The following is a 27,776-nucleotide window of genomic DNA, read 5'->3' on the forward strand; positions in this document are numbered from 1 at the left end:
GGAAAAAAATGTATATTGCCAATATATCCAGACTTCAGGGGGACCTTTTTGTGTGTTTTTTCACCAACTCTTGATAAGGAACCAAGATTATAGATTCATTTCATGAAGGGGATCATGTATGGCTTTTTTAAAATGTGTTTTTTGTTTTGCTTCTATAAATTTCTGTTCTTGAATAACCTTTCTTTTAAAAACTGATTTTTTAAGGCTTCATCTTTTCTAAGCTGATATTCACTTCTTTATTTGGTGAACTATCAGAATATAGTGAATGCTTTTCAAATATTGAAGGATTTAATGTTTAAAAAGCCATAAAGAGTGATGATACTACCAAATAATTGCTTAAAACTGAAAGCTAAGTGCGCAATAGTGTATATAACAGATTTGTTTTTCTGGGGAGATGTGTATCCAGTGACCCAAGGTATAAAGAATTTATATAACTTTTTTTCCAGTAAACATGACAAGCAGCTGCAGCTTATTATTATATGTCCAATATACACTGGAGCCTTATTTTAACACAATGTACTGTAACTTGTTTTGTAATGAGTCTGTTTTGAATTCTCACCTAAGAAACTATAGTCAAAAAAAGGACCCAGGTGTCTTATAAAATCTGTTTTCATGTAGTGTGAATTCTGAAGACCACATTGTGCCAGTATGATGATAGAGTATCCAACAACCAGTGCTCAAAGTTGAATCACGAATAATAGCTAATAATTTTTCCATTCACAGGAACATTTAGATAGCTGTGTGAAATGGAGAGTGAAGTTATTCTGTTTTGAATGAATGATACAGACTTTTCCCTACCATAGCCTAGTAGTAACTGAAATAGGATCTTGATTTTCAGTGATAAAGGTCTAAGGCTCATTTAATTATGTCTCTTTTTAGAACCTAAAAAGTTTAAGTTTAGAAATTCTTAAGTGTAAACTTAAGAAAGTTTAGAAGTCTTTCTAACTTTTCCACCCAGATTCAATATTTAGGAATGTAAGCAGTTGATATATATATATAGTGTGTATGTGTGTGTGTGTATATATATATATATATATATATATACACACAATATGTGAGTTTTATTTTTAAAAAATATGTACTATAACTTTTATTAATTTTTTATAGCTTTCAGAGTAAGAAATAGGGGAAAATGTTTTAATTAGATAATTCTACTTTTATGTGTCTTTAGTAGTATACTATAAAGGCAAAATATAAAGCATCATTAAATATTTATAACAGTTTTTAACTATATGAACTTAAAGTATGAGTTGTATATTTTTTAATTGAGTTGTTGCAATAATTGTAAGCATATTGAAACATTGATTTTGAACTGTTTAAACTCAAACTGAGTATGATTTGAAAATAAATTATGATAAAAATTTAAACATCCAAGCCATAAAGTTATTCATACATTCATTCAGTAAAGATGTATTGAATGCCTGCTCTGTGCCAGGCACTGTGCAAGGTGTTGGCAGAAAGACAGAGAGATGAAAACAGCCCTGTCTTCAAAGAGCAGATAAGTATATTTGAGGGGTGAGAGAGATCTCAATGTGAACAAGAGCAATAAAGGGCTGTATGTGTTGTTAATGATAAAAGCCATGAAAGGGGAGTAGGGTCATATGGAAGGAATGGGACTGCTGGGAAGCAGAGTGAGGATAAGTAAGAAAAGTTCCCTGAAGAAACTAGCCTTAGAGTTAGGATCATAGAGTTGGATGTGGGGTGTGCCTGGTTTGTATTCAATAAATACACTTACACCGAATGATGAAACAGTTTATATGTAAACTTCAGAAATTCAGTGAAAACACTTTCTTCAAGAGCTTATTCTTATCAGATAGAAAGGAATGGCTTCTGGTGAGACAAGAGTAGGTAAGGTTTGAAAAGTCATATTTTATAAAAGAGAGACAAAAACTTGCCCCAGTCCCCTAAATATGTTAGGGTATGTCTTATGTAGTTTCACTACCAGAAACGTCAGACAAAACCTTAATATGTATCCCTCAGCAATGAATAAATGTATAAAATGTTCTACAAGATTTTGGTCTGTGTTTTGGTTCATTATCTTCAGAAAGTTCATGTTTTACAATAAGCATTACTTACTTGGGCTCAGCTTTGTTTTCTCTGTTTCTTTGCTCACTATTGATTCTTGCATCCTAGTCCATTCACATTTACTTTGTTCTTAATTATATCCTTAGTAATTCTTTCACTAAAGGTCTTTGGGCAGTAAACCTCTTAGGTTTTGTTTGTCTCAAAATGTCTTTGTTAACAACCTTAAATGATCATTTGACATTATAGAATTCTAAGTTTCCAAACACTTTCCCTCAGCATCTTGAAGATAATATTCTATTGACTTCCAGCATTTATACTCTTGCTAATGAGAAACTGGATTTTCTTCCCTAGAAATATCTGTTTTTCCCTCTGGTCTCTTTTTTCATTTGAAATACTTGATTCATTTTGATATGTGTGGAATTAGGGGGGAAAAAAAGCAAGAAAATGAAAACTGGCTTCTGAGTTTTCTAATAACACCAAAAAAGTAATCTAAAGGAAAATGTCAATAACCAGATTTAATCAAAATTAAAATCTTACATTCTTAAAAATATACTGTCAAGAAAATGAAAATGTGAGCCACAGACTCAATGAAATACATGCAATAAATATCTTATGAAAAATAAATTGGACATAAATTTTTTTTAATTGAACTTCAAAAACACCATTCAAGATAAGCCATAATGGAAAAGAATATGAAAAAGAATGTGTGTGTGTGTGTGTATGTATAACTGAAACACTTTGCTGTATAGTAAAAATTAATACAAAATTGTAAATCTACTACACTTCAATAAATTTTTTAAAAACTTCAAACTCCATCAAGAAAGTCAAAACACCATCAAGAAAGTCAAAAGGCAACCTAAAAGCAGGATAAGATACTTGAAAATCATACATCTGATAAGGATCTTGTATCCAGTGTTTAAAGAACTTCTTACAGCTTAAGACAACCCAAGAAAAATTAGGCAAAATTTAGGACAGATTTTTTTTTCCAAAGAAGACATGAATACTCAGTAAGAACATATAAGATGTTCAACATCATTAGTCATCAGGGAAATGCCAATTAAAACCACAATGAAATATCACCAAAGTAGCTAAAATTTTTAAAGACTGACAATAGCAAGTGGTTGCAAGGATGTAGAGGAAGCAACTCTCACATAGTCCAGTAAAATGGTACAACTACTATGAAAAATAACCTGAGATTTCCTACAAAATGCACATGTACCGTGTTACCCAGCAACTCCACTCCTAGGTATGTACTCAAGAGAAATCATATATCTGAAAAAGACATATACCAATAATCTATAGTACTGTGGAATTCCGTGGTGGCTCAGCAGTAAAGAATCCGCCTGCCAATGCAGGAGATGCAGGTTCGATCTCTGGGTCAGGAAAATCCCCTGGAGAAGGAAATCACAACCCACTCCAGTATTCTTGCCTGGAAAATCCCATGGACAGAGAACCTTGGCAGGCTACAGTCCAAGGGGTGGTAGAGAGCTGGACACGACTTAGTGACTAAACAACAACATAGCACTTTACTCCTAACACCTGGAAACAACTCAAATGTTTATCAATAGTTGAATGGATAGATGAATTGTAGTATGCATGCCTCAGTCATGTCTGACTCTTTGTGACTCTATGGACTGTGGCCCACCAGGCTCCTCTGTCTCTGGGATTCTCCAGGCAAGAATACTGGAGTGGGTTGCCATGCCCTCCTCCAGGGGATCTTCCAGACCCAGGGATCGAACCTGCGTCTTCTATGTCTCCTGCATTGGCAGTCGGGTTTTTTTACCACTAGCGCCACCTGAGAAGTCTGAATTGTAGTATAATCAGCAATTTAAAAAAATAACTAATGGTATACACAGTAATATAGATGCATCTCAGAAATAGGCTGAGTGAAAGAAGCTGGATATGAAAGTACATTATTTCTTTTACATGAAATTTTTAGAACAGATAGAATTAGTATTGACTGTATTATCTATTGCTGCACCTGGAAGGCCTCTCAAAATGTTGTGATCATGGTCCTCTGGGACTCCAGTCTCCCCTGTGTGCTTAATTGAGGTTGGTCTCCTTCCAAGCTTGCTCATGAGGTTGTTGACTGGACTGTTTCCTTTCTGGCTGTAAGACAGGGGCCTTCCTCACTTCCTTACCACATGGCTGTCTCTATAGGGCAGCTAATAGCAAGCAACTACTAGCTTCCCACAGAATGAATGAGTGAGAAAGTACAAGAGAGAAGCCAGCCTTTTTTGTAATCTCATCTTGAAAGTGACACCCATCACTTTTGTTATGTTCTTTTCATTACAAGAAACTAGGTTTAGCCCATACTCAAGGGTATGAAGACCAGAGGATAGGATCAATGGAGACCATCTTACCAGTCAAACTTAATTTAATATTCTGTATGTAGTAATGTAAAATGACCATGAATAGTATGTATTTTTAGGCATATGCACTAAAACTCTCATTTGAAAAGACCCTGATGCTAGGAAAGATTGAGGGCAGGAGGAGAAGGGGACAACAGAAGATGAGATGGTTGTATGGCATCACCGACTCAATGGACATGAGTTTGGGTAAACTCTGGGAGTTGGTGATGGACAGGGAGGCCTGGCGTGCTGCAGTCCATGGGGTTGCAAAGAGTCAGACATGACTGAGTGGCTGAACTGAATTGAACTGAACTCTCATCTTTTGGTTAAAATTCCTGTGAGAGATTCAACCCTATAATTTAAGATTTTTAGTTAGTAAAATAGACTGTTATGGGAGAGTTTCCCTTTAGGCCTGAGCAATAATTACTGTGTTTTTATATTTACTATATTTTCCCAAAATCCATTTTGGGTAAAGAAGAGAGCAGGTAAAGAAGGCAGAGATGGGGAAACATGGCAGACCTGTTAGTTCAAATTAAAACAATACTTAACAGTTTTGCCCCTGATCAGCAGACCAGTCCAGTCTTCTTATATTATTAATATGTATTAACATTTTAATCTTAGTATTTTATTTTTGTTCTTGAACTTTCTAGATTGTAAATACTTGGGAGTGTTTTGTTGTTTCATTTTAAAGGGGCCATGCTTGTAAGTGAATAGTACACACTGGTTTTATATTAATAATACTCTCCCAATTTTCTACACAACTCTTGTGATCTTAATTTCTATTTTCATGCATTTGTTCATGTTAAAGTTAAATATATTAAATGTTACATATAAGTATGTATTAAATGAGTTAATGCATGTAAAGTACTTAGTACCAGCATATAGTAAGTGCTCTGCTGATTACTGTGATTGAAGCTGTTGTCTTCTGCTGCTTTGATCTCCATTACCCACCTTGTTGCTTCACCTTCCTTCCTCTACCCCATCCCATCTCCTCTTCAAATTTAGCGTGTCTTCTGTTCTTTCTTACCTACTCCAACTTACATAGATTGATGTTCTCTCAGATCCCCTCCTCTTCTCTCCACGTTAATTCCCCTGCATTTACAGTCTCCTCTCTGCTTCAGTTATCAACTTTTTCCTCTTGCCTCGAAGGAGCATTCCTCTGTAGCTCCATCTCCATTTTTTTTTTTTTAATTCCATTCTTTAGCTGGGATTAGGCTCAGTTGCAAACCACAGAAAACCCCCAAATAACAGTGGTTTAAAGTGAGAGATGTTTCTCTCAGGTGAAACAGCTCTAAAATTAGTCTGTTTAGAACAAGACACTTGCTCCTTGGAAGAAAAGCTATGACAAACCTAGACAGTATATTAAAAAGCAGAGACATAACTTTGCCAACAAAGGTCTGTATAGTCAAAGCTATGGTTTTTCCAGTAGTCATGTACAGATGTGAGAGTTGGACCATAAAGTCCGAGCATTGAAGAATTGATGCTTTCAAACTTTGGTGCTGAGAAGACTCTTGAGAGTCCCTTGGGCAGCAAGGAGATCAAACCAGTCAATGCTAAAAAAAATCAACCCTGAATATTCATTGGAAGGACTAATGCTGAAGCTGTAACTCCAATACTTTGGCCACCTGATGCAAAGAGCTGACTTACTGGAAAAGACCATGATGCTGGGAAAGATTGAGGGCAGGAGGAGAAGGGGGTGAAGAGGATGAGACAGTTGGATGGCATCACTGGACGTGAGTTTGTGCAAACTCTGGGAGACAGTAGTGAAAAACACAGAAGCCTGGCGTGCTCCAATTCATGGAGTCACAAAGAGTCGGACACAACTGAGCGACTGCAACAACTGATATGGCAGTTCCCCAATTTGTCAGAAACTTTTTTGTCACTGCTCTGCGATCCTTAAAGCATGGCCCTCCTGTTCATGGCACAGGATTGCTGCTTGAAAACCAGGGAACACGACTCTCCAGGAGTGGAATGAAGTTAAAGCCAAGGAGAACCTCCTCTTTTAAGAGGTCTCTAGAGAACTACCCAACACTTAATGATCTGTAATTAGCTCAAACAGCCCTATCTGTCTGTAAGGAAAACTATGAAAGGAGTTATTTAGCTGAGGGCAGTGTGCCCACTGAAAATTCTGTACTTCGTGACTTTAAGGTAAAAAAAAAATTAGTTTTCTGTTAAAAAGTAGGAGAGAAAAGATGCAATGAGGCGCGTTCTCATCTCCAACGTCTGTTTATTTCTTCAATCCACTGCCCTCCAACATATTCTAGCTCTTCTCTCTTCATCCTGAAGGAAAAATCAAAAAGCTTTTCTTGATTCTGGTCATTCTCTTCCTTTCACTGAAAAAGAACTTTAAAAAAATCTCTCTCCTTTGCAATTTAACATTCTTCTATTCTGCTTATTCCCCATCCCTACTCACCATCTCACCTTTAAATTATATAGCTTCCTTCTTAACTAGTCGAGTTCCTGGGCATTTAGCAAACACGTCTTTTACCCTAACTAGGGCTTTTAATTTGTTTCACTTCACACGTAATACAAGAGAGTGTGTGTGTGTTTGTTCTTTTTAAGGTTTTGGGATAGATAATGCAAACGTCTCCTTTGGCCATAACCATGGCTACATTAAGACCTTTGCTGAACAAATGAGAGGATAGATGTAGTGGGGCACATGATGCTATTTTCGAATTCATTCGGGTGTAATGGGGACAAGGGCCCTAGATCATTGCGGGAAGGTCTCTCCCTGCACCAGCCTGGTCTGTCTTCTACCACACTGTGGGTGAGTGAAAGTGAGTGAAGTTACTCAGTCGTGTCCGACTCTGAGACTCCATGGACTGTAGACTACCAGGCTCCTCCGTCCATGGGATTTTCCAGGCAAGAAGACTGGAGTGGGTTGCCATTTCCTTCTCCAGGAGATCTTCCCGACCCAGGGATTGAACCCAAGTCTCCCGCATTGTAGGTAGACGCTTTACCGTCTGAGCCACCAGGGAAGTTCCGCACTGTACCGAACTCTAAAACCGGAGCCCTTGGGGATCCCGGGTCCGATTGCTTTGACCTAGGTGTGAGTGGCGGAGGCGGCACGAGATTCTCTTAAGTTCCGAGACTCTCGCGGGAAACGCGAGTGAGGCGCATCTCTGACGTACTTCCGGGGCGCGGGAACAGAGGGAGGCCGCGGCGGCCGCACGCTTGGAAGATGGTGGTTACTAGGTCCGCGCGGTCTCAGGCCGAGAACCAAGCTACGTCAGTTGAAAGCTCGCGGCAGAAGGTAGGAAAACTCGAAAGTCTCTCTCATTTCTTCTAACTGCTTCGCACAGCGGTGCTGAGGAAGGTGGGCGGTGCAGGGGTCCCGCGGAACCTGGGGAAGGAACGGCAGAAAAGCCAGAACTGGCGGCGCGCTTCTGCGTACCAGGCCCCTCTCTAAACCTGTAGCTTCTGAAGACCACGTTGGGATCTTTTAAAGTAACGCTTGGCAGGTAATAGATTAGGTAACTTGATTTGCTCCTTAATGCAGATACACTGCTCGCTTTTTAACCTTAATGCTAAAAGAGGATTAATTTTCGCCGCCAAGCGTGAGCCTAATTAGCTGAATTGGAGAAGGCACCGTTTTCACGTGGGACGACTGACTGTGCCCCGACAGCACTTCCTTCTGGAGTGGAGCGGCCTGCGGTGACGTCACCTCGTAATTCAATGGTGCTAATTGTCTGCTGCCTCTGATGCTGCGATGAAGGGAAGGGAGTATTAGTACACGTAGATATGAAAAGTAAGGACAGCGACCTATTCCATTGGCGTGTTTTCCTGAACACATCCTTAGCTGCTTTGTTCTTTTCCTGTATGTGTGTCAGAATGTAGGTCCACCAAGCATTTGTGACCTTGCGTGAGGAAGATTTTCATTTGCAGTTATTTGTTTTGTTCGCTAAAGTCAGGACTGAGGTGACGCTAGTGAGGCAGGGCCTGCAATTGCGAAGTCAGATCCAGTATCTTGCTATTGATTTTCTTTTTTAATTGTGGGTGGTGATGGTAGTTATTGTTTTACATTAATTTTGTTTACTGAGTTTTTCCAGTGCCCCCTTAAAATTTGTTTCTGAAGGGAGTGCCTCATTCACTTTGCCCCTGTCCCAGCCCTAACTAAATTACAATGTATTTGGCTTACAGAATTCTGCTGTCACAAGACTTCAGGCACACCCAAAAGGCAGGAGGGGGTCTTCACCTGATAACCCAAATACTGCTGAATCACAGACCACTCCAGAACGAAGTCCAGCTCCTAAAACCAGGAAGAGGAAGAGTGGAACTACAGGCTCTTTACCAGAAATGAACAAACCTTCGACAGATGGAGAGATCTCTGAAGCAGAGTCAAATTGTTCTTCTGTGTCTGAGGTCCAGGATCCTATTTTAAGAGTAACTAGGAGAAGACAGATCTTAGTTGCAGGCACCCCAGTTTCTAGTGTAAGGAAAAGGCTGAAAATAACTCGGGTAAGTGAGTCTCATACTGAAGAAGAAGTCTCTGAAACAGAATCACATGTTTCAGGTATTTCTAGAATTATGCCTCCCACAGAAAAAACAACCAGAAGAAGTAAGGCTAAATCCCAAAGAGAGCCAAAGCAAGAATCCCATGTGGAAGCTATTTCTGATGCTGAGTCATCGTGCTCAGACACTTCTTCATTTTCTGGAATTGCAACTAGGAGAACAACGAGGAGTATGCTAAGGAAATTACAGGCACAAACTGAGGAGAATGATACTAAGATTGTACTAGAACATAAGAAAGAAATCATACATACATCTGTGAATTTAGAGGATTCAGTTAACAGACGAACTTCTCGTTTACTAGCAAAATCACTTTCTCAGATAAAGAAGCCAAATTTCTCTAATAGTGAAATTTATAATGACCCCGATGATGATTCCTTCTTTGGAATTTCAGGAAAAAAACTAGCAGTGAAAAAAACCCAACATTTTACTATAAGAGAGGAAAAGCAGGACAGTATTTCACCTCTCAAAGAAATAACAAAGCAGAATTGTAAAGGTTTAGATGAAGAAGCCAAAAAAATAATAGATGAGGGGAAAGAAGGTAATGAGAGGAGCTCTCAGTTGAAGAATGTTTCTGAACTTCAGGACACTGGCCTTCAGCAGTTAGTTTCTCAAAGGCATTCAACCCCTGAAAGTAACAAAACCACATCAGAGTCCTCAACTCTGAACTGTGAGGCTGTGATGAAATCCTTAGCTCAAACATTTGCAGTTGTGGAAATGGACAGATGGAATGAAGAGAGAGAGAATGCCATAAAAACAAGTGACTGTTCAGAACCTGGTGATGGTAGTGATAGTGATGAAGAAGAGTGCACAGTTATAGGTGTTAGTGAAGACATGAGCAAAGAAAAGGAGGTAGCTTCTGAGAGTGATACCAAACCAAGTAAACTTGAGTTCAACACAACTCAGAATAAAGATGATTCTGTTTTGTTAGTTCTTAGCAGTGATGAAAGCCAGCAGTCTGAACACAGTGAGAATGAAGAGGACACTGTGTGTTTTGTTGAAAATAACGGTAAAAAAGAGTCCCTAAATGGAGACTCAGGAAACCTGTCACGTGACAATGCATTGTTTGTGATTGACACTACTCCCGGATTGAGTGCTGATAAGAATTTTTACTTGGATGAAGAAGACAAGGCAAATGAGGTTGCCATTGAGGAGGAGGAGGAGGAGGAGGAAGAAGAAGAAGAGGAAGAAAGTGAAGAAGAACTATCAGACCATGACAGAAATAAAGATAATGAGTTTAGTGATGAAGACAACTTGCTAAGTAACACAAAATCTAAACTGTAAGTTTTATCTTTTATTTTTTTAAAGTAAGCTTTTGATAAGTGCTTCAAGTGGCAATAATTTACCATAGAAATACTACAAAGCATAGGAACTGAAAAAAATTACTGCTTTGGGTTCTTTATAAAAGAGCTTTGTTATCTGTCAGAGTTTCCCTTGTTTATGTGGGTGCCTTTGTTAGTCATATTTTTCCCACTGGTGAGAGCTAAAAGTACTCCATTTGATGGTGTATTAAAAATGATCTGTTAAGATTTTCTTGCATGATTAAGAGCAACATACAAAAGGGAAGGAAGGTAACTTGGCTTTTTTATATGTGTTGAGGAGAAGGCAATGGCACCCCACTCCAGTACTCTTGCCTGGAAAATCCCATGGATGGAGGAGCCTAGTAGGCTGCAGTCCATGGGGTCGCTAAGAGTCGGACACGACTGAGCGACTTCACTTTCACTTTTCACTTTCATGCATTGGAGAAGGAAATGGCAACCCACTCCAGTATTCTTGCCTGGAGAATCCCAGGGATGGCGGAGCCTGGTGGGCTGCCGTCTATGGGGTCGCACAGAGTCGGACACGACTGAAGCGACTTAGCAGGAGCAGCAGCAGCAGCATACGTGTTGATTGTAGAGAAATTGAAAAATAGAGGAAAACTGAGAAAAATAGTAACCTGTAATCCCATCTACTGCCATTAAAAAACACTGTTTGGAGGCAGTTTCTTTAGTTTTTCTGTTTTCCAAATTTTTTTTTTTCCAGGCACAGGCCTTTGGTGGCAGTGTATCCACTGAAAATACAGGTGTCCTTGGTTAAGAAACTGTACATTAACAGATGCCCAGTCTTCACTCTAAACCAGTGAAATCTCTGAGACTAGTCTCAAGTGTACTTATTTTTTACAAGCCACACCCCTTCCCCAGGATAATTGTAACCTACACTCAGGGTTGAGAATCACTGCCAAGGCACTGTAATTGAATAGGAGTTGATTATGGAAACTTGAAACTGCTCAGTTTATATGAATAATTAGGGAAGAAACTAAGTCCAAGTGTTTATAAGTGTACTTATAAAAAAGACTTGAGTAATTACATAAATATGGCAGAAGCCCAAGCCAACTGCTGAAGATTCTGATTTGGTGGATCTAGGGTGTGACAGTTACATTTTTTTTAAGCTCTGGTGGAAAATACAGATGCTCACTGTTTAAAACTCACTGATTTAGAGGCACTACTAAATCTCCTTAAATACTCAAGAAAACATTCCAAGTTTGGATAACTTAGAAGTACAGAGAAGTAGGTCCTATCTGGACCTACTAATATACTACCTACTAACTTACTAATTTACTACCTACATATGAAGTTGAGCTAAATGCCAGATGTAGTTCCTCCTTTTTTCTGTAATTCTTTCCTTGTAAAATACATGTGTGAAGTCTGTTGACATATAATATGGCCTTAATCCTCTTGTAAGAAAATTTGGGGAATAAATTTGGGTGTGCTCTCAAAAGGCTTAATTCATTATTTATCCTATAATTTCTTCTAAATGAAAAGTCTCAGTTTTCATTTTGAATTGCTAAACGATCTAAAGATTATTTCTTAATCACTTAAAAAGTGATCATTTCTTTTTCAGTCTGAAGTTGATGAGCAGCAGCATAGATCCTGGACTGAGTATTAAGGAGCTGGGTGGTTTGTATATTAATTTCAGTGCAGACAAGCTACAGTTGAAGAAGAGAACCCTAACACAGATCAAAGAGAAAAGGAAAGATGAGGTAAGCCGCACAGAGTAGCCCATTGTTATCACAGAATTCACCAGTCACTTCTAGAAATGATTAGTCCTTGGTAAGAGACTAGTTTTCCTACAGTGAAATCACATTAGCCTACTGTGCTCCTTTTTTCTCTCTTCCCAGGAGAGTCATTTCTTTTTTATCATAAAATCCCAGCTAAAGGCAACATTTGAAAACTAATGTACGATCAGTGTTCCTCTTCTGGCAAGCACCAGTTATGATCTCAGAGTTTTATTGTTTTTTCTTGCTATACTTTTCGTTCTTCACTGCTTTGGAATCTGTTGAAAATCTGAAAGCTGTGAGTAACTATTAACCCCACCAGGAAAAAGCATATGTGCTCATAGACATAAAATTGTACATATATTTTTAGAAGGAAATTACATGTTAGGTAACCTTATACTAGCCTTCAGTTTCTGCTGCCACCTTGAATGGCTTCCTCCTAAATGTGTAGTATTTTCTAGTCTTGCAGCCTACACAGGTCTTTAAACTCAGGTGCCTATTCTTTGTTCATTCAGATGTGCTCAGGCACTTGACTTCACTAATTGCCCTCTCTTCCTTGCCTGAATCAGCTCCTCCTCTTGTATTCTTTATCCTGGTTAATGACACCAAAATCTATTTCTCTTTTGTAATCAGTAACTAAGCCTAAAGGACAGGCTTCTTATATACTTTCTATTAATATTCCGCTCCCTCCTTTCCACCCCACTGTCACTGACAAGTGACATCCGTTTTGCTTTTTATCTAGACCACTGCATTGGCCTCCTCTTCAAGCCGTCCTCAATGGTCTTGCTAGATTTCTCACTCTGAAAACACAAAATACCATCTGACCATGATATTCTCCTGTTGAAGTCCTTGAGTGGTTCCCCAGAGCGTTTCACGGTGCCTCTGTTCATCTGGCTCTGTCTACCTGCTGTATTCTTAGCACTGAAAAAAACAGGATTTCTCAACCTCAGCAAAGCTGATGTTTGGGCTGGATAATTATTTGTTGTGGGAAGATGTCCCGTGCATTGTAGAATGTTTAGCAGCATCCCAGCCTCTACCCCATAGGTGCCAATAGCATCCATCTCTACCAGTTCATGCCCCCCACCTCAGAATGTTGCCAGTTGCTCTCAGTTGAGAACCACTCTAACCCCTACTATAGTACTTGATACACAACCAGCTCTTAATAATCTATAAAATAAATGTCATGCACTCTCCTCTGACTGATAGGAAAGTCTAGACCACTACCGTGCTACCCAGCAACTTCTAGTCCTAAATTTGAATTGAGGATCTAATAATTGCAAATGTTATTGACCAAGTTAATACTTGCTGCGTTCCTGTGAACTGTTTTGTGGGCTAACAGTTTTGTGAATTGTCTTTAGTTCTTGTACTAGGGAAATGACTAATGAGTCTGAGGTTCCTTTTGGTCACATACACAGTATTAAGACAGTATTTAATTACCCTAGGCAAGTAATCAAAAAATGCAGAAGACATTTAGGAAAAGACTAACAGATTTGACTACGTAAAATTTTTAAACTTACGCAATTAAAAACATTTAAACAAAGATAAGTAAAAGGCCATGAGTTTAATAACCACTAAGATACAGAATATAATTCTTCAAATTAACAAGAACACAACCTTGTATAACAATGAAAAAGAACACCGCTCCCCACCCCAAACAAAAGCAGGCATTCATTCCACAGAACATGACTTATACACAGCTAAAAAAAAAAAATACACAAAAAGATGATCAGCAGCAAATAGAAACATTCATGAGGTACCACTGACAAAACACAGGGATAATCACCAGTGTTAGCTATGTTAAAAAAAAAAAAAAAGTACTGATTAACTTCTGGTAGGAGTTTATACTACTTGGATTCAAGACAATTTAGTGGTACCTATCAAAAGTTAAATGACACATTTTGGAATCTCTTTTACAGAAATAATAAAAAGTATTCAGAGATGATGTTTATAATGTTTAATGGGAAAAATTTAATGGAGACTATTAAACTAAATATCAAGAAAAATTGTGCATAACAGCTATGAAGTTGATCTTTGTATGAATTGACATTGAAAGAACATCTTTGATACGTTGTTACAAAAAGCAGATTTGCTTGATGGCATGATTTAATTGGTGTACCATTAAAAGCATGTGTTGTTTAATCAAAATCTATACTGCTGTTCTTATCAGTAGTCTAGCTGGTCTCAGATCACATAAAGCTGTTTTATCAACATCAAAAGAACTTAGCCTAGTTAGGTGTTTTTTTATTTGTTTTTTTCAAGAAGTTCCAGAACACTATAGCATTGTTTCTATTGTCTTTGTTTTCCAGTTGGTTGGTGCAGATGGCTGGTTGCAAACCAGTGAACTGCAAGTGGACACATTAATGTATGTCTGGTGTGTTCAGATTCAAATTAGAAAAGTTTGAGATGAATATTAATTTTACAGATACCCTAAAATAACCCTTCAGTTAGTCTCCTAAAGCATTTTTATTTTTATATAATTTACAGATTTAAGGACAGGAACATCTTTGCAGTAGTATGTCTGTCTATAAAGAAGGTTAATGTATCTGGAGTCATTAGTGTGGGAGATGTTTCCTTTTTAAGGCAGAAATGTTGAAAAAAATACTGACATTTTGACATTATTTTAAAACCTGTTTAATATTTTTGTAGCTTCTGCAGAAAACTGTCATTACTCCTGAATTTGAAAAAAACGACTGTGTCCCACCATATAGGGAATCAAAATATAAACTTCAGAAAAAACGCAGAGTAAGTACAATGATTCTTATTTAGAACATTTAATGTGTTTGACTATATATATATTCAGCTTGTCTAACATGGTTGTACAATTAAAATATATGTTTCCAAAGAAAATTATCACAGATGTCTGAGAGCCCATAAAATATGGTTCCATAAACACGTTTCATATAAATTTTCACAAAGTGAAAGTGCACCGATTGGTGCGTTTGGATACATCTCTTTTTTCCCTTCATTAAAAACAGTGGCAGCCAGCATATGAGGTCACTGTCCACACCGTACTATGCCGTGGCTTATAGGTACTGTTCACAGAAGGCTGAGAACTCTGTTGCTGGCTCTTGAAGTAATGTAACCAGCTAAAAACACCAGCCTATTTAGTCTGCCAAATGAGAGCAAGGAATTTGAGTAAAATACAGGGGACTACTTCCATTTCGACTAATAAGCATAAAGAAATTATGGATGGTACACGAGGAAATTTGAGGATAGTGCTCCAGTAATGTCACTAAAATGACCAGAGCACCACGGTGGATGGTAAACACTAATATTTGCTGATGAACAAAAAAATGAAGCAAATAACTTGCTGTAAGTTTTCCAAAAAATAGAAAGGTTTTGAATTTTAGAAATACAAATTCTGGGCTTGTTGGAGAGAGTAACTCTTAAGAGACAACCGGGTGACTGAATAAAAGTTGTTAAATGTTTACAGAAAGGCTCCAGAAATAAGAATGTTTTTATACTTTACCTCTTGTAGGATATTTCAGACAATAAAAAATCGACATTGTCGGCTATTCTCCCAACAAGTCAGCCTTCTTACTGAAATACAAAATAAATTTTAAGGAGCCTTCATTTATGACACTGATAGTGCTATGTCTAACTTATCAAGAGAAACGGATTTTTGTCATTTAATTCACTTTATGAAAGGTCTATCTGGAGACTAATACATTCCTGTAAAGTAACCTTACTTGTTTTTAATTCATGAAATTTTCTTCGTAATATTGAAATGAGATGTAGTTATACACTACTTAATAAAAAATTAGAATTTTCTAACTGTTTTTGGAATTTTGAATTTCAGCAAGAGCGACAGAAAACAGCAGGTGATGGATGGTTTGGTATGAAAGCGCCAGAACTGACAGATGAACTGAAAAATGATCTCAAAGCACTGAAGATGAGAGCTAGCATGGACCCAAAAAGATTTTACAAGAAAAATGATAGAGATGGCTTCCCTAAGTACTTCCAGGTATGAAGCAAACAGAATAATGGTAGTGATGTTCTGAGGATTTTAGTCTGGAAACACTATAGTGACTTGTTTCCTCTTAAATGTGTATTTACAGTGTATTATCTGCTTGGACCATATAATAATGGCCAGAACCCAGTTCAGATAGCCATCAGCCTGTAATGGCTTTCCTCATCAAAAGACAGTGTTTCGAATGGTAACCAGGTTTCCAGATGAGCTCTCTAAGTATGGAACCTATAAGATAGGTGTACCGTGTATGAATGATACACCTCAGTGGTATCAAGATATTCAGTAATACCATCAGTGATTCTTTATAACCTGTAGGATAGAATCTCTACCCTGTGATGTAGCCCTTCACAATCTGCACCCACACCAGTTCACTAACCCTTATTTTGGTCACATAGGCCTCTAAGCTCCAACACACACAGCTGCTCAGTCTTCTCAGGATATGCACAGGCTGGTCTGACTTTAGTGTTTGGCTCTGCCATGTTTGCTTGGTGAAATTTTACCCATACAAATCCAAGCGAAAATGTCATCCTTGTGAAACCTTCTTGACCTCCATTTGGTAGAACTGGCCACTTAGTTTTCAGAGAATCTAGAGTGTTTTGTTCAACATAATACTAGGTTATGCTTTAATTTTTAGCTGTGTGTCTTTCAGTTCAGTTCAGTAGCTCAGTCGCTCCCAACTCTTTGCCACCCCATGAACCACAGCTCGCCAGGCCTCCCTGTCCGTCACCAATTCCCAGAGTTTACCCAAACTCATGTCCATTGAGTTGGTGATGCCATCTAACCATCTTATCCTTTGTCGTCCCCTTCTCCTCCTGCCTTCAATCTTTGCCAACATCAGGGTCTTTTCAAATGAGTCAGCTCTTCGCATCAGGTGGCCAAAATATTGGAGTTTCAGCTTCAACATCAGTCCTTCTAGTGAACACCCAGGACTGATCTCCTTTAGGATGGACTGGTTGGATCTCCTTGCAGTCCAAGGGACTCTCAAGAGTCTTCAACACCACAGTTCAAAAGCATCAATTCTTCTGCGCTCAGCTTTCTTTATAGTCCAACTCTCTCATCCATACATGACTACTGGAAAAACCATAGCCTTGCCTAGATGGACCTTTGCTGACAGAGTAATGTCTCTGCTTTTTAATATGCTGTCTAGGTTGGTCATAACTTTCCTTCCAAGGAGTAAGCGTCTTTTATTTTCATGGCTGCAGTCACCATTTGCAGTGATTTTGGAGACCAAAAAAATAAAGTCAGCCACTGTTTCCACTGATTGCCCATCTGTTTGCCATGAAGTGATGGGACCAGATGCCATGATCTTAGTTTTCTGAATGTTGAGCTTTAAGCCAACTTTTTCACTCTCTTTCACTTTCATCAAGAGGCTCTTCAGTTCTTCTCACTTTCTGCTATAAGGTTGGTGTTATCTGCACATCTGAGGTTATTGATATTTCTCCTGGCAATCTTGATTCCAGCTTGTGCTTCCTCCAGCCCAGCATTTCTCATGGTGTACTCTGCATAGAAGTTAAATAAGCAGGGTGACAATATACAGCCTTGACGTACTCCTTTTCCTATTTGGAACCAGTCTGTTGTTCCATGTCCAGTTCTAACTGTTGCTTCCTGAACTGCATACAGGTTTCTCGAGGCAGGTCAGGTGGTCTGGTATTCCCATCTCTTTCAGAATTTTCCAGTTTATTTTGATCCACACAGTCAAAGGCTTTGGCATATTCAATAAAGCAGAATGTGTGTCCTTGGATCTTCTATAAAACTGGCCACTCACTGGCAGGGACCAGATACTCTTGTTTCCCTAACCCTGGCACAGAGCAGACATTGTATATTTTACTTGGTTGAATATATGAACAAATGCCAAGTGTTCAGTAAGAAGGTTCTAAGTTGGCAGCATTTATGATAAACCTAGGAGATCTAACAGGTATATAGTAGAATGTATCAATCTTGTTAAATTGGAAAACTAAAAAGATGTTATTTTTATCTGTCCCACTTTTCCTCTATTTAGACTATTCATCAAGAATTTACAGTCTAGCACTTACATAGAAGGAATTTTAGTTTTACTAAAAAATTTTAATGAAGAAATGTCACTAGTAGGACCCAGTGCAGGTTGAATAAGTGATTTTTTTTAAGAAATGGCAAAACTAACTTTAATATTGGTAAAGTATAAGCTGTGTTTTCCATTCCTTTCTATAAATATACTTTGTTAGAGCTCCCGAGATACAAAAACAGCTTGGCTTTCAGGTATTGCATGACTTATTTCAATCATTCATTCATAGATTGGGACTATTGTTGACAATCCTGCTGACTTCTACCATTCACGAGTTCCCAAGAAACAAAGGAAGAGAACTATTGTGGAAGAACTGCTGGCTGATTCTGAGTTCAGAAGGTAAAGGAATTTATGTTTCACTTTATAATATGTATGTTTTCCTTTAGAATGTGCAAAAACTTTAAATTCAAGATAATTTTTAAATGCTTTAGCACAGTTTTTCAATTGAACTATTAGGTATATTGGGTGGGATAATTCTTTTTTAGGGAGGACTGTACACTGTAGGATCTTTAACAGCATCCCTGGTGTCTGCCCATTAGATGCTGGTGGCACACTCCCTCCCTCCCAATTCATGACACTCAAAAATGTCTTCAAACGTTTTCAGATGTTCTCTGGCATGCATAAGCATTCTCGATTCAGAACCACTGCTTTAGAAGGAAATGAGACTAACTAGAGGAGGAGCCCACAAAGGAGACCAGGAAAGAAGTCAGGGAGGCAGGAAGAAAACCAGGAGAGCAGTGCATAGAAGTCAGGGAAAGAGTGTTACAGGCAGTTAGAGGCCAGAGGGAGTGGTTAACAGTAATAAATGCTGCTGAGAGTGTGAGTGAGCTAAGTGCTTCCTCTGGATTTAGTACATGGACGTCACCGTAACCTTGTCAGGAGTTTTTAGGAGAGTGATGGGGAGGAAGTCAGACTGGATGGTACTTGAGAGTGAATTGAAATAAGAGATGTTGTGAGCAAGACGAGACAGGCACAGCTAGTGAATGGAGCTGGGGTTTTTTTACCCTGAGATGGGGGCAGTTAAGTATGTTTAAATGTCCTTGAAGCAGGTATGTGTATAGCATAGATTTAAAAGCATGGCTCATACAGAAACTTATGCTGAACTTCCAGACTGGTTTAATAGCAAAAGTGAAAATATTTATCAGGGATTTTTAAAATTATGTTAATATATAGGCATGGAAAACAAATTTAATTCAAGTGTTATGTAAACTTTTTAATGATTCTGGGTAATGGTGAAACTTTTAGAAATAAGCAATGTTTTCTCACTTATTTCTCTCTCCCTGGAAATCTCATCCCCACAAAGTTGTATTAATCTGTATACTGTTGACTTTCAAATGTATGTATAGTCTGGATCTCTTCTGAGTCCAGAGCCACATAACCTGCTGCTGCCTCAGGAACATCTAATGAGTATCTCATAAGCCCCTCTGAGAGCTAACTTGAGGTCTCCTGACTTCATCCTTCCTATACATTCTAGTCCTCTCCCAGTGTCCTGTTTCTCATGACTGAATGGCATTGCCCTCCATCCCTTAGGGCAAGTCCTTACACCACCTTCTCCCTTCAGTCCCATGTTCAGACTGTTAGATTTCCCTCCCATTTTCCTATCTCTTAAAGCCTGTCTCTTTCTATCCCACAGAGGTGTCGGGTACAAGGTGATTGAGTCTTTGCTTACTTCATATATTGACCTACATTTTGTAATCTTCATGATAGCAGTCTCAGAAATCACAGCATGGGTCTCTAATGGCTGAAAGTTTCCAAAAGCCTGCCTCTGCCGTGGCTACTTTTTTCTTACTAGACTACAAGCTCTGAGGGCAGGGACTGTGGCTGGCTAGTTCACTGCTCTATCTCCAGCTCCTAGTATGGCTTCTTATTCATGGTGGAACTTGATACAGATGTGATGGATAGTGAAAATGCAAAAAAAAAAAATTTAGAAGCACCTGCCCATCACTCCACCCCATCCCCAAACACCACCAAAAGGTTACATTAACTTCTAATGTCTGGTGTGTCATACTTTAGAAGTTAAAGGTTTGGTTTTTCTTTTTAGATATAACCGAAGGAAGTACTCAGAGATAATGGCTGAAAAGGCAGCAAATGCAGCAGGAAAGAAGTTTCGAAAGAAGAAGAAGTTCCGTAATTAAGATTCATCAAGCAAATCACAAAATTTTACAGCTCCTCTTTATTTATTTACTAAAGATAATTTAAAAATTAGCACGACCGTCACATAAAGTAACATAGACTGGCTCCATTGGGGGGATTTCTCTTTAAAAAGTTGATTTGAGAGAGAATCAGTCACATGCCACCTGGAATAAAAACAGGTGTGTCTACAAAAGATCCACTCATGTTTAGACCCTTTGAGGAGGGAAAAAAGGAAAAGAACCTCAATCAAAATATTTAGAAAATATAAAGTTTGCTAACATTCAAAAATTTAAAGTAGTATTTTCAAAGATACACAAACAATACTTAATTTTTATGTAGAGATGTACATAGGGAGGAGATGATGCCCTATGTCAGTTGCACATTCAAGTCCAGAAAACTGGTAAAGCTGGAATACAGAGATCTTGTTGCAAGTGTAAAAGTCATAGTTGAAATCAAAGAAATGTTACAAGTGTTGGAGCATGTGTATGTTAATATATGACCAAAGAACTAAATGAAGCTATTAAAAGGACTTAAAAGATAGACTACTTGGAAAGTTTGGGTTAAAGGTAGAAGCGGGAGAGCTATTTTCTTTGCTTAGCAACTGAAACACAAGAGGAAAGATTTTTATCCATATTCAATGTTGTGTTCCAATGAATAGTATTCAAATAATTTTAACTTGGCCAGGAGGTAAAGTCTCCAGTGGCAGAAATATGCATCCTGGCTAAGCAACTCATGACACCCAAGGAACACTAGTCATTTCTATTCATATGCTTCTTGGTGGCTTATTGCTTCCTTTATGTCATTATTCATGGGACCTCTATTTTCTACCGTACTGCTTTCTTGGGATTTCAGTAAATAAGAAACTTCCTATTTTGTGTTTACTGCTTGGAATCACAAGCAGCCTAGTAATAAAACTAAATGACATTTATAGGTGGAGTGAGGGAAGCATCTGTATCTGTTCTCTTTTATAGTAAAGCTTTTATTCCAAGAGTATTAAGTTTTACGTTAAGGACTTGCTATGAGAGAATTAACTATCAAAACAAGAAGCATCTACCCCATACATGTTCTTCGAGAAGGAGACACTGTTAGCGGAATATTTCTTCAACTCATGATACTGGGGTGTTAGAACACTCAAAACTGGTGGCCCTTTTGTATTGTATTTCTCTGTGCAACTGAGAATTTACTCAGTTTTTTCTCAGGCTCAAGGGGATGGGTCAACTTTTTATCTATTTGTAACTTGCATGCTGGTTTCTGACTCATGAATGCTAGAATAGGTTGAATTATCTGGTATTCAAAACTGCAGTTATGACAGATATTTGGGGCACTATAGTGCGTTTGCTACTGCTGCTGCTAAGTCGCTTCAGTCGTGTCTGACTCTGTGCGACCCCATAGACGGCAGCCCACCAGGCTCCACCATCCCTGGGATTCTCCAGGCAAGAATACTGGAGTGGGTTGCCATTTCCTTCTCCAGTGCATGAAAGGGAAAAGTGAAAGTGAAGTCGCTCAGTCGTGTCCGACTCTTAGTGACCCCATGGACTGTAGCCTACCAGGCTCCTCCATCCATGGGATTTTCCAGGCAAGAGTACTGGAGTGGGGTGCCATTGCCTTCTCCATAGTGCGTTTACAGGAACACAAAATTGGAAATCTCCAATCCTTCCCACACAGGACAGCATTTGAGCTTTCTGGATTGGGAAGCAGTGTTAAGAGAAATGTACCTAGGTGCCAACCTCACTAACCCACCTTAGAGGTGCTCACAAAATGTATCCTAAGGATAGCTGACCCTTGAACAAAGGGGTGAGGGGCTCTGACTCCCAAGCAGCTGAAAGTCAAAAACTTAAGAGTAGGCCCTCTATATCCATGGTTCTACATCTGAGAACCAACTGGTCAACTCCTGCAGAACATGTAGTACTTTAGTATGGATTTATTGGAAAATCTATGTATAAGTGGACCCACCCAGTTCAAACCTGTGTTGTTCAGGGGTCCACTGTATTTACTTACAGTGTAACATGCTCATTTTTGTCTCCATTGATTCTTTATTTTATACATATATTTTTAAGTTTATACTTTATTCAGATTTTCTTAGTTTTTTACCTAATAATCTTTCTTTTCCAGGATATTGCAGTCTTTTTTTTTTTTTTTTTGGCTGCACTGCAAATTATACAGAATCTTAGTCCCCTGACCAGGTTTCGAACCTGCACCCCTGCAGTGGGAGCATGGAGTCTTTACCATTGGACCACCAGGGAAGTCCCTTTATTTATGTATTTTTTTAAGTCACATAAATAACTTGGAACAAAGTAGAGAGTTATTAACAAATGTAAAATACCTTATTCAGTGAAATACTGAAATAAGCTGAAATACTTCAACTAAAAATCAATTTAAGTCACCTCTATTAACATTTACTTTAAGGGATTAAAACTGGTAAGATGCGTAGCTGTATCTCAGATATATTCACAAGTTTAAATCTTCAAAACAGAGTATCAAAGTATAACTAGGTAAAGATGAGAAGGAAGTCTCTCAGTGCCCTCAGGCTTCTACAAAATCTACAATATTCAAAAATATTTGAATAATGGATGTATTTGTCTTGTGTGTTTTTTGTTTGTTTTTAAGCAAAGCAACCATTGAGAAACAGGGTTAGTGACTCTGGCTTATGTCAACTAAACTCAGTTCACTTACTGGAGCTATTTTAAGGCTAATGACTATCAGAAGTACCATGACTTCACAACTAAAAAGCATTATAAAGTGTCCTAAGTGCTGATACAATGTAATGAAAGAAGAGCCTTCAGAATACCTTAAGGAGCTCTTGAAAGATAAATGAAATGCTTTTAAGACAACTTATAAAAATAATAGTCTCCAATGCTAGTTTTGGTTGTTTTGTTGTTGGGTTTTTTGGGGGGCGGGGATGGGGGGTGTTTGTTTTTCCTAAAGTAAAGAAATTAGGGAAAGGAAGATGGAAGAAATTATAAAACTAGCAGTTGAGGAAGGCAGGTTCTCAGCTTCCTAGAATCTTAACACAAAAAGTAGCTCTGGTCAGTGTTCTGCCATAAGATTAAAACAACTGCTTTAGAGAAACACCATTATACCTATTTTTAAGACCTGAGGAAATGTCTCATGGGTTCCCTAACAAGGCTGTCAGACTACAAGCCATGCTTGGCTGTTCAGAGAATAAATAGCAGGCTTTTAAAAGGAAGAAAGGCTGTACAGAGACACTTAATGAAACTTAGAGCACCTGGGATAAATTCAAGGGGTTGCCCTCTAAATATAGCAAATACAAGAAAACCTCACATGAAAAACTTTCCAGTACCATCTCTGGAATGTGTGCAGGTGCTCATTCAGTTCAGTCTCTCAAGTAATGACAACTACTGTTTAGAATAACCATCTACAACGTCTTATAGAAAGCATGCAGTTAGGATTGAAACAAAAGGATTTTACAAACTCCCAAAGCATCTGACTAGAATGTAAAATTCAGGTCTCATTGTTTAAAAGGGAAGAAGGAATGCATTCAAATTATAATAATTTCCCTGAAGCAGGGCCAGTAGCATGACTTAAGCAGATCAGTGTTCTATCACAGTTGGAATGTTTCAAACTATGAAATGTGAGTTTAGATAACTATGGAGGAGCTTCTGAAATGGAAAGTTACCAATAAACACTGAACACCAGCTGTGAGAAAGGGGAAACTTAACAGGTTCAGGTGATAGGTGTTAATTCGTTATCACTGTGTAACAAATTGCCCCAAGACTCAGTGATTCAAAACAGCCACTGTTTTACTCCAGTCTCATGATTCAGCGGGCCAGGGCTGAGCTAGATGGCTTGTACTCCACATGGTATCAAATGAGGTCATTCAGCTGGCTGCTGAGCAGATCTCGAAGGCCTCAGACATTCTTGAAATTTATCTTCAGTTTAATGGTAGTACAGCATAGAAGGGCTTCCCCAGTAGCTCAGCAGTAAAGAACCTGCCTCCCACCTGCAGGAGACATGTGGGTTCGATCCCTGGGTCAAAAGATGCCCTGGAGTAGGAAATGGCAACCCACTCCAATATTCTTGCCTAGAGAATCCCATGAATGGAGGAGCCTGGTGGGCTACAGTCCATGGGTCGCAAGAGAGTCGAACACGACTTAGCAACTAAACAGCAGCATAGAAATTGCCTAGAAAACCAAAACATGACCCACACCTTTTGTGTGCCACTGCACAGTATTTAGGAAGTCCTGCTCTCCATCTGCCTCCTTCCTAGTTACCCCTCCTAAGGGAAGAGGAGTTGCTAACCAGATTGAGGTGAGTCCAAGATACTCATTGGGCTATACTTTTACAAATAAACAGGGCTGCTGTATTAAAAGGTCAGAAACCATCTGCAGTCGGTCACTTTTGCCCTGTTAGGGGGCAGGCCTATCATTCTCTCTTCCAAATGAGGTGGGAAATCAGAATTTGGGCTTTCCTGAGCCAGGCTTTCTCTATGAAGGGTAGGGGATGACAGGGGCATAAGTCATTCAATCGCAGCTTACCTGAGAAGTGTGCAGTCAGGGTGCTCTTCTAAAGCTATTACATGAGTGGTACACTTTGTTTTCCACTGATTCATCTTCCTTATGGTTACAACCTCCTGGGCAGAATTGCAAAGCAGAAGCTGGTATGGTTCAGGTGCCAAAATCTTGACCTCAGATCCCATGCAATGTACTCAAATTCTGAGGTCTTGTTCATTAAGGGAAGAAAAGTGAAACATGGATTATGAAAACTATAATTAGATTTAGTTCAATTACCAAATTACCATATGAACTTTAGCTCCCAAATACAGTGAGGACTATTACAAATGACTGAGGTGTTCCTCAACCTTTTTCAGTGGCAGGAGAAAGATGTGCGTGCAGTCATCTATACGAAGAAATGTTTATATGGAGTTTTGTTCAGTCCCTCCCTCCTACATCCACTCCTCCACCCCCGTAACTCAGGGAAGTTCACAGGAGTAATGTACTAAGAGAACAAAAACAAGGTACACACTGTAGTTAATAAAATTTTTCTGTATGTTAAGGTTTTATCAGGAAAACCTATTTTTTCCCTTAAATGTATGTGTATACATTTTTATGTGTACACAAATCAAAATGGCTGGCTCTGAAACAGAGAGCTAGGAGAACTAGTCATAGCTTAATTCTCTAATGTGAAGCTCATCCAAACTTTGGCTGATGTAGCTGTAACATCTGCCCTTCCAGCCAAGTCTGCCACTTAACCTGCTTCAACTGTCAGCTGCCCTCACCTGCCAGGAGGGAGGTGGATGTCCAAGTGAGGTGAAAAGATAGTACACAACAGGCCCAGTGCCTCTCCTCATGCTTTGGTGACTGCTGAATCATGATTTAAACCCTTTCACATATTTTACCTGACTATAGTCCTTTAAGGTTGACTCTTGGTTTTTCCTTTAGTGAAAATCATTATCCTGATCTGTCCAAAGGCAACTGAAACAACACAAGCCTGCAGTTTCTCAGGCTCAGTCTCATCAATTCTGTCACCCTATTTCCACTCCACCTCAGTCAGTCACCATCATGGACTTAGACTCATTGCTTGAAACTGTTCAGTAGTCAAGATTCTGGACTTTGATTATCCCAGTCTGTTCTCCTGTTAGCCTTCCCTCCAGTTCGCTCTAACCCAGCCTTGACTGCACTTTGGAATTATCTGAGGTGGCTTCAAAGTCCTGTAGACTCCAAAGACTATAAACTCTTGATCTCAAGTATTTCAGCCCCTCCCAGTCCTCCACCCCCATTAAGGATACATTTTCCTCCCTAATCAATCTGGCAAAGAAAGGCAATGCCAAAGAATGCTCAAACTACAGCACAATTGCACTCATCTCACATGTTAGTAAAGTAATGCTCAAAATTCTCCAAGCCAGGCTTCAGCAATACGTGAACCGTGAACTTGCAGACGTTCAAGCTGGTTTTAGAAAAGGCAGAGGAACCAGAGATCAAATTGCCAACATCCGGTGGATCATCGAAAAAGCAAGCGAGTTCCAGAAAAACATCTATTTCTGCTTTATTGACTATGCCAAAGCCTTTGACTGTGTGGATCACAATAAACTGTGGAAAATTCTTCAAGAGATGGGAATACCAGACCATCTGACCTGTCTCTTGAGAAACCTGTATGCAGGTCAGGAAGCAACAGTTAGAACTGGACATGGAACAACAGACTGGTTCCAAATAGGAAAAGGAGTACGTCAAGGCTGTATATTGTCACCCTGCTTATTTAACTTATATGCAGAGTACATCATGAGAAACACTGTGCTGGAAGAAACACAAGCTGGAATCAAGATTGCCGGGAGAAATATCAATAACCTCAGATATGCGGATGACACCACCCTTATGGCAGAGAGTGAAGAAGAACTAAAGAGCCTCTTGATGAAGGTGAAGGAGGAGAGTGAAAAAGTTGGCTTAAAGCTCAACATTCAGAAAACTAAGATCATGGCATCTGGTCCCATCACTCCATGGGAAATAGATGGGGAAACAGTGGAAACAGTGTCAGACTTTATTTTTTTGGGCTCCAGAATCACTGCTGATGGTGACTGCAGCCATGAAATTAAGAGACGCTTACTCCTTGGAAGGAAGGTTATGGCCAACCTAGGTAGCATATTTAAAAAGAGACATTACTTTGCCAACAAAAGTCCGTCTAGTCAAGGCTATGGTTTTTCCAGTGGTCATGTATGGATGTGAGAGTTGGACGGTGAGGAAAGCTGAGCGCCGCAGAATTGATGCTTTTTAACTGTGGTGTTGGAGAAGACTCTTGAGAGTCCCTTGGACTGCAAGGAGATCCAATCAATCCATCCTAAAAGAGATCAATCCTGGGTGTTCATTGGAAGGTCTGATGTTGAAGCTGAAACTCCAATACTTTGGCCACCTCATGCGAAGGGTTGACTCACTGGAAAAGACCCTGATGCTGGCTAGGATTGGGGGCGGGAGGAGAAGGGGACGACAGAGGATGAGATGGTTGGATGGCATCACCGACTCGATGAACATGGGTTTGGGTAGACTCCGGGAGTTGGTGATGGACAGAGAGGCCTGGCGTGCTGCAATTCATGGGGTCGCAAAGAGTCGGACACGACTGAGTGACTGAACTGAACTGAATCAATCTGGATCCATTGGTGAGAGGTTTCTTTATCTCTTTACTCTTTTTCTTCCTGTTACTTGCACCTGCCACTCCCAGCCAAGGAAATTCCCACTATTCCTTCTGTGACCTAATCCATCAAGAGAAACCATTCCTCCATGCATCCAGCTGTTGTATTCAATAGCTTTTATCTTTGTCTTTATCTCTTCTGGCCAGGAAATATTATTTGACATTACTGACCCTTCCTTCTTGAAGCTCCAGCCTCTTGGCGCCTGCAGGAAGATAAACTTTCTGCTTCTCCTATCTCTCTACTCTTTTTCTCACTGGTTTTCTTACTCTGCCCACTGCTTGCTAGTCTCCCATAATGCCTTGCCCTCTTATCTTCTTCCTCTATACTGTCTAACTTGAATGTCTTGTTCTCCCTCTCCTGCTTTGCTCTCACTTCTCTGCAGAAAACACCAAAGTCTCCATCCTTACATCTCTTTTTTTAAAATAATTTGTTTTTGGTTGCACTTAGTTTTGTTGCTGCATATGGGTCTTCTCTAGTTGCAGAGAGCAGGCTTGTCAATGTGGCTTCTTTTGTTGTGGAGCACAGGCTCTAGGTGCACACTTCAGTAACGGCAGCACGTGAGCTCAGTAGTTGTG

The 27,776-nt window shown here is 39.2% G+C and overlaps 2 protein-coding genes across 7 annotated transcripts in view; one reads left to right on the forward strand and one right to left on the reverse strand.

Annotated features, from left to right (window-relative positions):
- Positions 1-6,586: 6,586 nt before the first annotated feature.
- Positions 6,587-27,776, reverse strand: part of LOC145504906 (uncharacterized) — a 35,885-nt gene continuing 14,695 nt past the window's right edge. The window contains exons 4-6 of one of the 5 annotated variants that reach the window (XM_081486278.1): positions 24,560-24,743; positions 15,389-15,459; positions 13,462-15,028 (exon numbers count right to left, since the gene is read on the reverse strand). In XM_081486278.1, the coding sequence (XP_081342404.1) occupies positions 24,645-24,743 (99 nt within the window). In that variant the 3' untranslated portion in view covers positions 13,462-15,028; positions 15,389-15,459; positions 24,560-24,644. Of the gene's footprint in view, positions 6,657-13,461; positions 15,029-15,388; positions 15,460-20,088; positions 24,025-24,559; positions 24,744-27,776 lie in introns of those variants that run through there. The other 4 variants (XM_081486280.1, XM_081486281.1, XM_081486279.1 and 1 more) reach the window with 4 other exon arrangements.
- On the forward strand, positions 7,517-20,991 carry DNTTIP2 (deoxynucleotidyltransferase terminal interacting protein 2). 2 transcript variants are annotated; one of them, XM_081486276.1, is made up of 7 exons: positions 7,517-7,837; positions 8,517-10,165; positions 11,766-11,904; positions 14,566-14,661; positions 15,719-15,883; positions 18,160-18,269; positions 19,972-20,991. In XM_081486276.1, the coding sequence occupies exons 2-7, from the start codon at positions 8,673-8,675 to the stop codon at positions 20,063-20,065; spliced, it is 2,097 nt and encodes a 698-aa protein (XP_081342402.1). In that variant the 5' UTR covers positions 7,517-7,837; positions 8,517-8,672; the 3' UTR covers positions 20,066-20,991. The 2 variants fall into 2 exon arrangements, with proteins under 2 accessions (XP_081342402.1, XP_081342401.1); XM_081486275.1 differs by having other exon boundaries at positions 7,517-7,629.

This window comes from Giraffa tippelskirchi, chromosome 5, assembly GCF_054371585.1.
Source record: "Giraffa tippelskirchi isolate mGirTip1 chromosome 5, T2T-mGirTip1v1.2.pri, whole genome shotgun sequence".
Lineage (NCBI taxonomy): Eukaryota > Metazoa > Chordata > Mammalia > Artiodactyla > Giraffidae > Giraffa > Giraffa tippelskirchi.